The following is a 13,633-nucleotide window of genomic DNA, read 5'->3' as shown; positions in this document are numbered from 1 at the left end:
CCCCTGAGAAAGAGCCGGCCTTTTCATTCACTGCCCCGCCCCCAGTGCCCGCCTTCGTGCGGAAATGCTGATTTTCCCCACTGACCTGGTCTGCTCTTTGGACAGAGTTTTATTTTCTCAAGAAGGAGCAAGATTTCAAATTTCGGAGTCTGTCCCTGTGAGCAGGTTGCCTCTGTTTCAGCTGCCGTTACGAGACTCTCAGTGTCGCGACCTCTTTGCAGCTGTGTTTTCGCTCTGTCGTTGTGGAGGGCTCAGCTGGTACGCTCCCCAAGGCCCCGTCTGTTATCTTCGGGGTTTGTCACCTCAAGATTGTGGCGTGTTTTTCCTCCAGTTCTGTCTCACCCTTTCTCAGCACCCTTCTCTTCCCTCCTGGCTTTGTTTCCCTTTAGATCAAGACATTATGAGTTCTCTCCTGAGAAGTTTCAATGAAATGTTCACTTATTAACTAAGTAAGATGTCTTCAAAAAATGAAAGTTTTCCACCACTCTGATATTTGCATTTTAACAGGGGACATTTGAAGACTAAGAAAAAGCGTTAATGCCTAGTGCATTGGAGCTCCAATGGTGGAACGGGCTATGGAGGTGGGAGTTCGGTTTGGGCCTCCCACAAAGTGTCCCCTAGATCCTCCCACGGAGGAGGCAGCGTTCCCTCCACTGTGAGATCTGCCGGTTCAGAACTTTCCAGATCCCTGATCTAACGGCTATATTTTCCTCTCTCTTCTATTTTTGTTTCCTAGGAACGAGTGGAATATCTCTTTCTCATAATTTTTACTGTGGAAGCATTTTTAAAAGTAATAGCCTATGGACTTCTCTTTCACCCCAACGCTTACCTCCGCAATGGTTGGAATTTACTAGACTTTATAATTGTGGTTGTAGGGTAAGTATAACTACCTTTCTCCATTCCCTCACTTACCCCTACCTTCAACCAAGACACACCTCTTTTTCGTTCTGTATTTATCTCTCTTTTTTATTTGGTCACAGTGGCACTGGGCTTCAGCAAAATGAGAAGATCTATGAAAAATCACCTTGAATTCAGACTTTCTCCAAGGAGAGAGGAGCTGTTAACTAGGCGCAGCCCCTCACCACTGCTTGCACATGCACGCCTGTGCTCACATGCTGGCACACACACCGTTGAATCTGGCTGCCCTTAATGGAGCCCAGGGTCCTCTATGCAGCTGAGGAGACTCCTCTGCTGGAGCTCTTTTATTCCATCTCCAAACACATCTGACCCAACAGCTCTGCTGACGATCCCCTGCTGGATCAGTGAGCAGGTTTGCTTCAGCTTGCCTGCGAGCCTGCGGCCCATGGGCGTGGAGGTGGGGCTGGCAAAAAAGGGCTGTGGATGCTCCTCCTTGCCTCACAGTGGCCACCTTCACTGTGGGCCTTGTTCTGTGGCCCCGAGAAACCAAGCTGCTCAAAGAAAGAAAACAGGAAACTCTGAGGGGCCCAGGTGATGGGTGACCAAACGGGGCCAAACACACCTTCCCCCAACACCCCACTCCACTGTCGTGCAAGATGAGGCAAAGTCGGTATATGCTATAAAAAAAAAATTTTTTTAAAGCAATGTAAGGAATCTTAAATAAAATTCAGAAGTGAGGATCTCCTTATCAGGGAAGTAGTAACTTCACAAAAAGATTCTCTGTGGACTATTTGTGTGTAAACAGGCGTGTGCTGCGTGGAATGTAATTTATAAGACGCAGTTGATGAAGTCCCAACGACTCATCTGTTCTGTAGCGGGAGGGTACCTTCACAGCAGAGTCTACTTCTAGAACAAGCTGACTGCTTTGAGCTGATCCCGTTACTCTGAGCCCAGAGAGTGGCTAAGTGGCGGCCACCTGGCGTTTTCACTCCCTTGGAGTCCCGGCAGGCTTCAGTGTCAAGGTCAATATGTCATTAGGCTCTTATCCCAGGAAGCTGTTTTGGGTGAGTCCTCCTGTGCCGTCCCAGTGAAGGTGCGGGCCCTGGTGGACTTCTCTGGCACTCGCTGCTCATTATCTCACGGGAGTGTCTGGTTGTTCCTGCGGGAAATGACACAGGAGCAAATCAAGATCATTTAGAAGTTATTTCCTTGTCTCTGGCCATCTGGATGGCTTATTAGGGTTGTTTGGAACTATTTTAGGACTTTTTCTTTGCTGTCTTCTTTTGCCTAGCCAGTGAATGACACACTTTGGCCACATGAACATCAGGGATATTTGGGTGACGTGAGGAGCACTAAAGTTTTTAGAGTATTTCCATGTATAGATCTGGCTCCAGAGGACTTAGGGTGAGGATGCAGCCAAATGAGAGATTTTTCTGCTTCTGTTCATGCCAGGATAAACAAACAGGGACTGAACAAGTGCCCTGAATTGAGTCAGTAAAACCACAGCAGAAGTCTTCAGGGTGGGTTGTTCCAAATGCCCTGAAATCCTTTTGAAATTCAGCCTCTTTCTTAAGGCCCAAGTCTCCTGGAAGCCTTTCACACTTGCATAGAGAAGAGCCCCAGGAAGGAGAGCGATGCTTCCAGGACGGACAGGGATGAGCTTGCGTTGCAGGAGCTGCTCTGTTTAGGCAGAGAAGCTAATCTTCTTCTCATGTTTGTGGGGTGATCTGGAGTTGACGTTATATAATGCTCAGCCCATTCATGGCCTTAACTGCAGCATGGGCGGTGGAAACAAGCAGCAGGGCAGACCTCACACTGGAGCCCTGGGAGCGAGGGAGCAGCGCCTTGCCATGCAGCTGCACACTTGGCCACCTTTCTCGTCTCCAGCTTGTTTGGGCTTTGCTTCATCTCTTGGACTGCTGCTCCTCCCCACAACCACAGAGGCAGACTTTCCATGGGGTGAGCCCAGAGTCTAGTCACACCTCGCTGGGGTCTGGACCGAGAGGCTGTTGAAGAGCGGGAGGCATCCAGATTTGGCACTCTTAGAAAAGATGCCTCTGGTTGACTGTTTAAGCCACAGAGGTTGTGATGCTAGCACTTGCTCAGCTTGTGGTTCACCATGACTCTTTGGGCTTTTTTCCCCATTGATCTCACACTTGGCCATATTTGCCACCTAGTTTCTCTTCTCCAACAGTATTGGTCCTGCAGGCTCTCCATCTAGTCTAAATCTCAGCCCATCCTTCTCACTCAGAAAATGACACATACAGCCTGCACAGAGGGTGCAGCCCACCGCGCCTCCTGGGCCACGCCTCCTTTCCCTGCCCCTTGGCAGCATTACTGCCTGCCCTTTGCTTTCCTTTGTCCCCTAGGAAATAACTGCTCTACTCGGCCCCTCCTGTGCTTCTACTGAGGGAAGCTTTCTTCTAGCCTCCTACAAATTGGAGGGGAGTCTGCCTCTGCTGGGGAAGGGGGCCTGCCTACCTGCTGCCTCAGTGCCAGGCTAAGCGCCGCTCCATCATCTCTGCATTGCCATTCTGGCAACAAGAGGCATTTACTTCCCCCCACAAACCTGTCATGTTTCCTTCCTAAAGTGAAGGAGTCTCCTTGGTACAAAGGGGAGGTGGGACTGCTGAACAAATGTGGAGGGGACTTCAGAGGCCTGTGTGAGCCACCTCCCCACACCCGAACCCAGGAACCAGGGAATCCTCAGTAGACCCACCTGCTCCAGACATTCTACTCCAGCCACAAGGGCTTTGGCTATATGCCTATCTCCCTCCCAATATGGCGGCCCTGCCCTGCTGACTCGCTGGGCCCTCTAGAGCCTCATTGTCCTCTTTTAAAAAGCTCTAATATCTGGCTAAGGAACTGCCAGACACATCTCCTGGAGAAGTCCTCCCCACCCCCTGAGCGTCCACATCTGAACCCAGCCCTTAGGGACAGGTAGGCACAAAGCAGTGGTTTCACCTTTACGATGTCTAAGCGAAGAGAAACACACCAGCCCCTACAAGCCAAGAACGCCTCCTAGACCCATTCTGAATTTCCTACCCCTTCAAAATTAAAAGCGACACTTAATAGAGTCTACGTTGAGTTGGGGCAGGGGTTAAAAGAGGAGAATGTTGTCCAATGTCTGTTCCCTTCACTGAGTGGTGTTTTATGAACGTCTTGTACTCCAATGAGCATATTGCTTTCTTCCAGGAAATACTAGGAACCAAATCTGGTTTGCATTTGGAATGTTGTTCCACAAACTTCCAAACTGGTCTTCATTTCCTAAGGTTTCAGTGATCTAGATTTCAGTGGAAAGAACATTTCTCTGCGGAGAAAAGATCCCGCTCTCCCCATCCTGGCAACCTCTGCCTGGGAGTCAAGGTGTCGCCAACTAACACATGAAACCGTCACACTGCCACACTGAGGTGAAAGAACCCCAGAGCTGAGGGAGACTGTAGATGTGGTCTGGCCAGGTTATCAAACTTCTTTTAGCTGCAGAACCCATTGTTCCAACAAAGCCATGCTCAGTGCGTGAAGCACTCTGTTCCATCTAGGGTAAAGGAGCCAGAACCCAAGTCACTCATCTCTGGCCTCACTGACCAAGAAGTCCTGAGGGGTCCCATGGAGCACAGTTTGAAAATCGTTAATCTAGACCAACCCCCTCATTGCTGGGCCCTGCCTGGATCTGGGCGTCTGCAAAGCAAAGCCCCCAGCTGCAGCCTCCCTGTTTCCAGATCCAGTTCCCTGGGGCATGAGTGATTTAAGAGCTCGAGCCTGTTCCTCAAGAACAAAGTTGTGCTGGCACCGAGTTCAGGTCTGACATGGGGACCCTGGTCTGATGCCTGGGCTTCCTCCTTGACCCCAGGCCACGACGCAGCACACATTCTGCTGACGGTGAATCAGCAGAGTCTTCTCTGGCTACAAAGGACAGAAATTGCCCCTGCATGCCCTTTCCGTGTTTTTGTTGGTTAGCACAAAAATCCCAAGATTCTAGACTCCCATTCCCATATGATCTCTACAGCCTCTGATCCCTTTGCCCTCACCACCCCACTCCTAAAACCTTTCCACAGTGCCCTCTGTTCCCCACAGTCCATTCAGGGGTCAACAAACATTTTCTGTAAAAGGCCAGATACTGATTTTCAGCTTTGCCAGCCATGTAGTCTTTGTCCCAACTACTCAACTCTGTAGTGAGAAAACAGCACTATGTAAACAATGGCTGTTGCTAAATTCCAATAAAACTTTATTTACAGAACAAGTGGCCCAAGTGCTGCCCTAAATCCCCAGCATCATTTCTGGTCACTCCCTTCACGTTCTGGCTCTCACCTGAGGGTCCTGCTTCCACTGCAGTCCCTCGAGAGATGGCTGCCTCTCTCCCAAATGGCTTGTTGCGTGGCCTAGAAGTCAGGAGAAAGGCCCTGCTTTCCTTTTATTTCTTCTTTTGGACCACTGCCCCTCCTCCCTGAAAACCTCCAATTCCAATGTTTGTGTCATTGGACCCTTCTACCCCCTACTTCTCCTTATTGCAGTCCTCTGAAGACATCTGAGTCACTCCTCACTCCTGGAGGACATGAGCTCTTGGCTCGCTCCCACTCTCTCCAACACTCACAGCTCCTGCCATCACCCTCCAGTAGCTTCTTGGTTCCTTGATACCTTTTTACCCAGGGATCCTGACTCCATCCTATCTCAGCTGCCCACTCCCATGGCTATAGCCAGTGTCCCTGCCATAATTAATAACTACCCCACCTCCCACAGTCTCAAAGCAAACATCCCACTCTGAACAATGCCACCCTCTTTCCAGCTGACTCCCTCTAGCACTCAACTCCAACCGCCCATTCATCCTGCCACGTTCTCTGTGTTCCTCCTCTCATCGTGTCCACTGCTCCTTCCAAGCAGCCTAGATTGATGCCCCATCACTATCATCTCTCGCTTGCATTTACACTCAACTTTCTTATTCCTCTCTTCATTTACTTTGCTCACTTGGAAAAAGATCGACCCTGATCGATCCAACTAGATGGAGATCTATTTGGTACCTGAAGCTGTGCCGTTGAAAGGGGTAGAGAGGTATACAAGGCTGAGCTGAGGGGTCTTCCTTTACAGTCATGACACCAGCCTCAAACAGGCCCTTGATGACACGTGGCAGTCCTACGTGTCCCTGCTTCATTCACTCTGCCACTTTTGTCAGTGACTCTTTCATACCTTTGCCTCGCCCTGTAAACTTCCAATGTCCCCTCCCCTTTCACGTTTTCAGTGGATGAGCTTGTTGCCTGTTCCCCTGAGAAAACAGATGCAATCAGAAGAGAGCTCTCACACGTTCCCACAGCCACTTCTATACCTGCCATGTGCCTTCCTACCGGAACCATCCTTGTGCCTACCTGCGCCCAGCGCCCCTCGAAGGGCCTTAGCTCCCCTTCCTGCCCACTGGAGGTGTTAATCCTCCCAGTAGCTGTTCCCTCCCACTCCACATCCTCAAACTGTCTCTGTTAGATGATTCCCATCACATTTAAAAATGCTGCCATATCTCCCATTTAAAAACAAACAAAACTCTCGTGATTCCACACCCTCTTCTGGCAACCACCTTTCTTCTACCACCTCTTACAGCAAAATTCCTCAGAAGAGCTGTCTGTGCTGCAGCCACCCAGCCACATGTGGCCATTCAGCACTAGCAATGTGGCTGGTCTGAGATGAGATACGCTATAGGTGTAAATACCCAGCAGATTTGAAAGATCCTAGTACAAAACAGAAAGTGACAAACATCTCATTAAAAATTCCTATATTTATTACAGTTGAAATGACAGTATTTTGGTTATGTTGAGTTAAATAAAATATATCATCACAGTTAAGGTTACCTATTTCTTTTTTACTTTTCTAAGGTGGCTGCTAGAGAATTTAAATTACATGTTTGGCTCATAGTTGTGGCTTGCATTATATTTCGATTGTGCAGAACTGTCTCGAACTTCTCCTCCTATCCTCTGTTGAACCCATACCTATTAGGCTTTGTCTCCATCACTCCACCAAAACAGATGTTTTCAAGGTCTCAATAGTCTTCATTGCTAAGACCGGTGGTCAGTTTCCCATCCTGTATCTGCAGCACAAAGTAGGTCCCTCTGGGATCATTTATTTGTGCCCAGGTACAAATCAAAGAGAGGGGTTTGCTAGGAGGAAGGAGGTGGGTGGGGAGGAGAGAAAATGTGATTCTTGGCCATGTGAGGGCGAGAGCTAGGATACCATGGAGGGCAGAGGGCACCGCAAAGCCACGGGGCACTGGCAGCAAGCGTCACCTGCTTCACACTTCTGTCCAGGGCTGCCCAACTCACAAAGCCAGATGTGTTCCTGCAAAGCGTTGTGACAGCAGAGGGCCTGCCTGTCACCTGGTTCAGACCTCTCTGGGCAGTGGGTACACCCTTGCCTGGTGATACCCACGCGAAGGGGATGTCACCTTACGATGGTCACGGACCCTCCCTCACGGTCACAGACACCTCAGCCCTGTTCTTGGGCTGGAGATGCCTGCAAACTCTGCTGCCCCAGCTCCCTTCAGAGAATTCAGAGCCAGCCGAGCAGAGAAAACATCCTGACGGCTCCTCTCCTCTCTCTTCCAGGCTTTTCAGTGCAATTTTAGAACAAGCCACCAAAGCCGAAGGGGCCAACGCTCTGGGCGGGAAGGGGGCTGGATTCGACGTGAAGGCGCTGCGGGCCTTCCGCGTGCTGCGCCCCTTGCGGCTGGTGTCCGGAGTCCCAAGTAAGTAGAGCCGTCCTCCCTGTGTACAGTGCTGTCCTCCCACCGCCCTCCGCTGCCCTTTGCTGAATTGCCAAGAGCACTTTGCAGAGGAGCCTGATTTCACATACACGGAGGGTTTTTTCTTAAATGAAGTCCTTTGCTTCTAAGAACTCAACTCCAATGTGAATCCATTAAAACACTGTGGTCCCTGCTCCTGTAAACACCTGGAAAAAATCATAGCAGTTGCACAGCCAGAGGAAGATGGCCTGCACAGAGAAAGCAATCCCATGGCTGTCTGAGCAGTCCCTCGGGCCCTGGGCTGGGAGTTTAACACACTTACAGCAGGAGAGCCAGGTGAGCAGAGACAGCTCACCCCCAGGGTCGCAGGGTGTTTCAGCCAATGGGATTGTCTCTACTTTCTGTATTTTTCCAAAGAACAATCAGAAAAGCTTCAGAGGATGTACGAAAAGTTCTTTTTCCATTTCTCCCAGCCCTCTCCTCCTTTCATGTCAAATGGGGCAGTTCCGGCCTCAGAAGCCCTATTTATGGGCACGCTGCCTGTCACTGGGAGAACTGGTTTTGCCTGAGGGTTGCAGGGTGTTCAACTCTGTGAATCAGGCAGAAGGGCATTGGAGAGATAATGTCTATCGAGGTATCAGTCCTGGGGACAGCGCCTCTTCCACCCCTCCTCCAGAAGCCTGTCCCATCGTGGGTGAGCCCCAGTGCAGAACACAGCAGCTTTGGGCACCCAGCATCAGCTCCAGCAAACCCCGGCCCGAGCTGCTCCTGGGGGCTAAGGCAGCTTTCGGAGGGCTCCTCCTTCCAGTCCTCCTTGTTCAAGTGGTGATATCCAGCATAATTCTGGACTGTGTGCTGAGATTTTTCACTCTCAAGTCATCGCTCCTTCAGATCTGGCCTGTAACTCAGGGCAGAGGAGAGCTCTATGACTGGGCTGAAACCAGTCTAGCTTGGACATGGGGGCAGGGGACAGCAAAACAAAGAGGTCCTCTGAATACCCAGCCTTTGACACCAGTACCAAGCACTGAGCACCTGGTGACATTACAATGCTTGGTGATATCTCTTAGAGTCATGAAAGCACAGAAGTGTGAGTGACCTTCCATTAGCCTGCTCAGTGCCTTTCGTACATTCACAGAATGGTGGGATGCTCTTCCCAAAGGAACTTAATTAATCAGCAGCAGAGCAGTGCTAGAACCAGGTCTCCCGTCTTACAGACCCTCTCTTTCCTACCATGCCACACACCCTCTTGTAAGGAAGTAAGTGGTATACAGCTCGTGTGTTAGACTTTCACATAAATGTCTTGTCTCTTCCATCACAGTATAAAGCCCCTTGATGCCCAGAACTATGCCTTAGATTGTCTCTGATTCCTGCACAAAGCCTAGAATGGTCTCTCCACACAGTAGGGTAATTTACTGGATAAATGAAGATAAGAGTTGGGCTGTTCTCTGTGCAGTCGGGCCCCCTGGGCAAAGCTCGTGTTCTGTCTTAAGCTCAGAAGTGAACAGAGAGCAAAGACACACAAACGCGTTTAGAACAGATCCTCTCTATTTGGCCTTGACCAATTTTGGGCACGTAGGAGTAGAAGCAGTGCATATAATGGCCAAGGCCCAATTCCCCTTTTGTGAAGCCTAAATTATTTGAGTTTCTTGGTAAATTAGCCATAATTCAATAGACCAAAATCAAGGAATGAGAAGGCAGGCTGAGAGTGACTTTAAACATGTCTTTAAGGAGCTTACTATGATGTGTCATGAAAAGAACTACAATTTGATTCCAAACTTGAGCCAACAAAGCTACAATGGGTGTAATGAATCGTACCCCGTTATGGGGGCCCACAGTTTCAGAGCACTGTGCCGGGTATGACGACGTACCATAAAGAATGAATATGCTCCTTTCACCTGAGGAATTTGACAGTCTAATAAAAGAGTGTGTCAGTCAGCTTTTGCTACAGGAACAAATAATCCCAAACCTCAGTGACTTAAAACCAGAAACGTTTATGCCTGGCTCATGTTACCTGAGGATGTTGGCCAGTGCAGCTCTTCTGGGCTCAGCTGGGCTCTGGGCTGGTTCTGCGTGTCACCTCCTTCCAAAGCCCACGTTGAAGAAGCATCCAGTATGTAGGCCAGGTTGTTCTCATGGCAGAGGGCAGATGCTCACAAAGGGGGCACAGAGCTAAACCACACAAACGTATTTTAGACTTTTGCTCAAATGTGGCTTCTGTCATAACTGCTTACATTCCAGTGGCCAAAGCAAGTCACATGCCATCTTTGTCCCAAAGATAATGGGACAAAGAAGTATACTGTACCTCCAGAGAAGCATGGGTGGGGATAATTGTACAAACAGTGCAATCGATCACAGAGAGATTAAGGAGATTGTTATTAATAGAAATAGCTACCATCATTACTCTGATACAGAGATTCTTAATTAGAGACCCATATGGTTGAGAATCACTCATGCTTCAGTGCATGAAAAGGGAGACTGGATCAGATGGAGTAGCTAGAGTTCCATTGTAGAAGAAACTTCCTAAAGGTGTCCTGTCTGCACCTGCATTTAAATACTGGTGGAGCTGCTCTGTGGTGGTCGGGAAGAGGTGACACACCTTGGGATTCTCTCCTCAAGAAGATGAAGACCTGATATAGCACCTTGAATAGAAGGCCCTGATGTTACCTTCCACGCAGCTCAGGAGGATATCTTGTCATTAAAGATGATGGCACTGAGATGGTTTTGCTATTGTGGGCAGCCCTGCAGGTAGCTTCATGCTCCTGCGTAGGGCTAACAACTCTGCCTTGTTTCCTGTGGGTCACCGATGGAAAGAGAGTTGCCCTTTGGGGAGCTTAAAGAAAGGGCTAGCCTTTCTGTCTTTCTCACTGGACTAGTGTCTGTGACTTTTTCGATAGTAAAGTGTGTAGACAGGTGGGCAAGTGCCTGTACCAGTTTGGCTGACGTCGTCCAGGAGAGCATCGGCAATATCTCCTCCAACTGCAGATCTAGACAAATGCCTGCTGCCTCCTTTTATATTTCAGCAAAACTCCTCAAAAGAGTTGCCTCTGTTTGTTACCTCCAATTCTTGCCGTCTCAGTTTTCTCTTGAATCTATTCCAGTCAGAGTTTTTCCCCTATTGCACTAAACTTCTCTTGTTAAGACCACCAATGATTTCCACGTTACTGAATCCATTGGTCATTTCTCTCCGGTGCCATTTGACTTGCTCTGTCACAGCACTGGATACAGCTGGTCACCTCCTGTCTTTGAACCAGATTAGCATCACTTGGCTCCTGGGACACAGTTCTTTCTTAGTTCTGTCCTTACTTCACTTGTTTTTCATCGTCAGAATCCTTTGCTGATTTCCCCCTCATCTTCGTATCCTCTTAACATCGGAGAGCTCCACGCTCAATCCTTGGACCTCCCCTCTATCTACACTCAGTCCTTGGTTATCATGTCCATCTTGTGGCATTAAATATCAACTATATATCTTCTAATAACTACAAACTGGATGTCACCAGCTCAGACTGCTCCTCTAAGCTGCAGACTTGTATACCTTCTTACATCAGATATCTAGTAAGCATCTCGAGCTTACCACATCCATAACAGAACTCCCAATCTTCCCAGAGTCTTTCCCATCTTGGTAAACATCAGCCTCATCCTTCCAGTTACTCAGGCCAAAACCTTTGACCTATTTCTTTCTCTCACCCTTTGTGTCCAGTCCATCAGAAAATCCGATCAGCCATACCTTCAAAATATATCAAGAATCACACTGCTTCTTACCACGTCCACCTCCACTCCAGGGCCAGCCACCGTCACCTCTGACCTGGATTATCACAGTAGCCTCCTGACAAGATTCTCCACTTTCACCCTTGCCCTTTGTCACAGCCTCGTCTTAACACAGCAGCCAAAATGGTCCTCTTAAAATACGTGTCACTGCTTTGCTTAGAACCCTCCTAGGCTTCCCAAACTCACCATGTGAGACCCAGAGCCCCACAGGACCCTCTGTGACCCCCCGCTCCTCTCTGGCCTTATCTCCTAGCACCTTCCCTTCTCTCCTCCTCTCCAGCCTCAGTGACCTCCTTGCTGGGCCTCCAACAGTGCAAACCCCCTCCCACGGGAGGACTTCACCCCTGCTGCCCTTCCTGTCTGAGATGCCCTTTCCTCAGCGATCCACACGCTGGCCTGCTCTCCTCCTTCAGTCTCCACGGAAATGTCATCTCACCAGAGAGGCCTCTCTCCCCACCCATCTCAGCCATCCTCACGTTTCCTGTGCCCATTCCCTGCTTCATTTTTCCCACATCACTTTTCGCCATCTGTCATCCTATATGTTTGCTTGTTTATTTATTTATTACCCTTGCCTTGCAAGAATATAACTTCCATGAGGACAACAATTTTTGATTGTTTTGTTCACTGCTATGTCCTCACCATCTATGATACCAGATAAATCTTTGTAGAATGAGTGGCCGTTGTCACACAGCCCCTCATGGCTCAGTGGCAGTGCTGTACATAGCAGGCACTAAGAACTAGCCAGCTCACTACAATGATGCTCATACTGGACTTTCCATTTCTTTGCACCCTCTTTAGCATTTCCAAGGATTTTACTTCTTCTATCTTTTTTTTTTTGCTGAGGAAGATTAGCCCTGACCTAACATCTGTTGCCAATCCTCTTGTTTTTTTTTACTTGAGGAAGATTAGCCCTGAGGTAACATCTGTGCCAATCTTCCTCCATTTTACATGTGGGATGCCTCCACAGCATGGCTGATGAGTGGTATGGGGTCTCTGCCCAGGATCCAACCCCCAAACCCGGGCCACCAAAGTGGAGTGTGGTGCCAACCCCTATTTCTTCTGTCTTATTTGATCTTAATGGCAATCATGTGACATGTAGCATACACACAGGTGATATGTAGATAAGCTGTTATTTCTTGTAACAAATAGCCTAATTGAGTAGTTTGTGGGATCTGTAACTCTGAGCCCAAAAAGTTGCCATTATGTTTTACATGTCTGTGTGTGCATTAAACGCCATTGAAATCTCGAGATCACAGGTTGTGGAGAGAGAGAGATGAGTGAGAGGGTACAAGTCTGTGAGTCATTCATTAATTTGTGCAGCGAAACCTCCTGAGTGCCTACTTTGTGTAAGATCTTGCTAGCCGTCACAGCAGACACAGAAGTGAGTCAGAGGCCACGTGTCTTCCAGAGAACCCGAAGTGTAGAAGAACAAATGTTCATAGAAACGATGGCATAGAACAAAAATTGGAGAGTGTCAAAAAAAGCCACAAAAGCTTGAGTAAGATGTGATGAGTTCTGTGACAAGGACACTTTTGGGACACCATACTTTTGGGAGTGGAGATAGAGGATCTGGGAAGGCTTCTTGGGGGAGGTGCCATTTGGGATGGATCTGGAAGGATAAGCAAGGAGGGGCACTCTAGGAAACTGTGGAAAGGAAGGAGGATGACGTGGCCTAGGGTTATACACAGGACGCAGTAAGCTTGGGGTGATTTCATTGTGGACGTAAAAATCCGCTGACTCTTTCAGTGAAGTTCTGTGTCACTGAAGGATCTGTCCATTTTGCTTCTTCAAGACTCTTCCACAGTAAAGGAGATCTGCCTCGCTGCTTGTGGGGCTCCGCTCTCCAACAGCAGAAGTGCTGGAAGCAGCACGTCGTGCCAAAAATAAGCCATATGGACGTGAACATTGCACAGTGAACATGGACAGTAAACGTGGAAGGCTGCAGTTGAATATTTGCCACGCCTATGAAAGGAGTGCATGTGTTTGTGGAGCTCCAAGCAGGGGGTCATGTCCTCCTTTCCATATACCCCCGTATGCCCTCCTGGAGAAGAACTCTCAGGAGTGGATTGAAAAGGGAGCAGACAGATGGAATGAGGAAGCGTCTTTTAGATTTGCGTGGTCTTTGACAAACGCTCACAGCAGCCCAGCCTTGACCTGACGATGAAGGAGATTGAACGGTCACCTCCAGGCAGGACCAGCACCAGCCTTGGGAAGCACCATCCATTCACTGCAAACATTTATTGAGCACTTTCTGTGAGCCAAGCACTAAGCAGGGCATTAGGGACGCAGAGA

The 13,633-nt window shown here is 48.8% G+C and overlaps 1 protein-coding gene across 9 annotated transcripts in view; it reads left to right on the top strand.

Moving 5' to 3' along the window:
* The window catches only part of CACNA1C (calcium voltage-gated channel subunit alpha1 C), a 680,405-nt gene that overhangs the window by 451,738 nt on the left and 215,034 nt on the right, over nucleotides 1-13,633 (top strand). For all 9 annotated transcript variants that reach the window (XM_070270768.1, XM_070270767.1, XM_070270765.1 and 6 more), the window contains exons 4-5: nucleotides 737-876; nucleotides 7,440-7,579. In XM_070270768.1, the coding sequence (XP_070126869.1) occupies nucleotides 737-876; nucleotides 7,440-7,579 (280 nt within the window). The remainder of the gene's footprint in view (nucleotides 1-736; nucleotides 877-7,439; nucleotides 7,580-13,633) is intronic.

This window comes from Equus caballus, chromosome 6 (assembly GCF_041296265.1).
Source record: "Equus caballus isolate H_3958 breed thoroughbred chromosome 6, TB-T2T, whole genome shotgun sequence".
NCBI classification, from domain to species: domain Eukaryota; kingdom Metazoa; phylum Chordata; class Mammalia; order Perissodactyla; family Equidae; genus Equus; species Equus caballus.
Note: the sequence above shows the minus strand (reverse complement) of the source record. Positions and strands in the feature narration are given on the sequence as shown.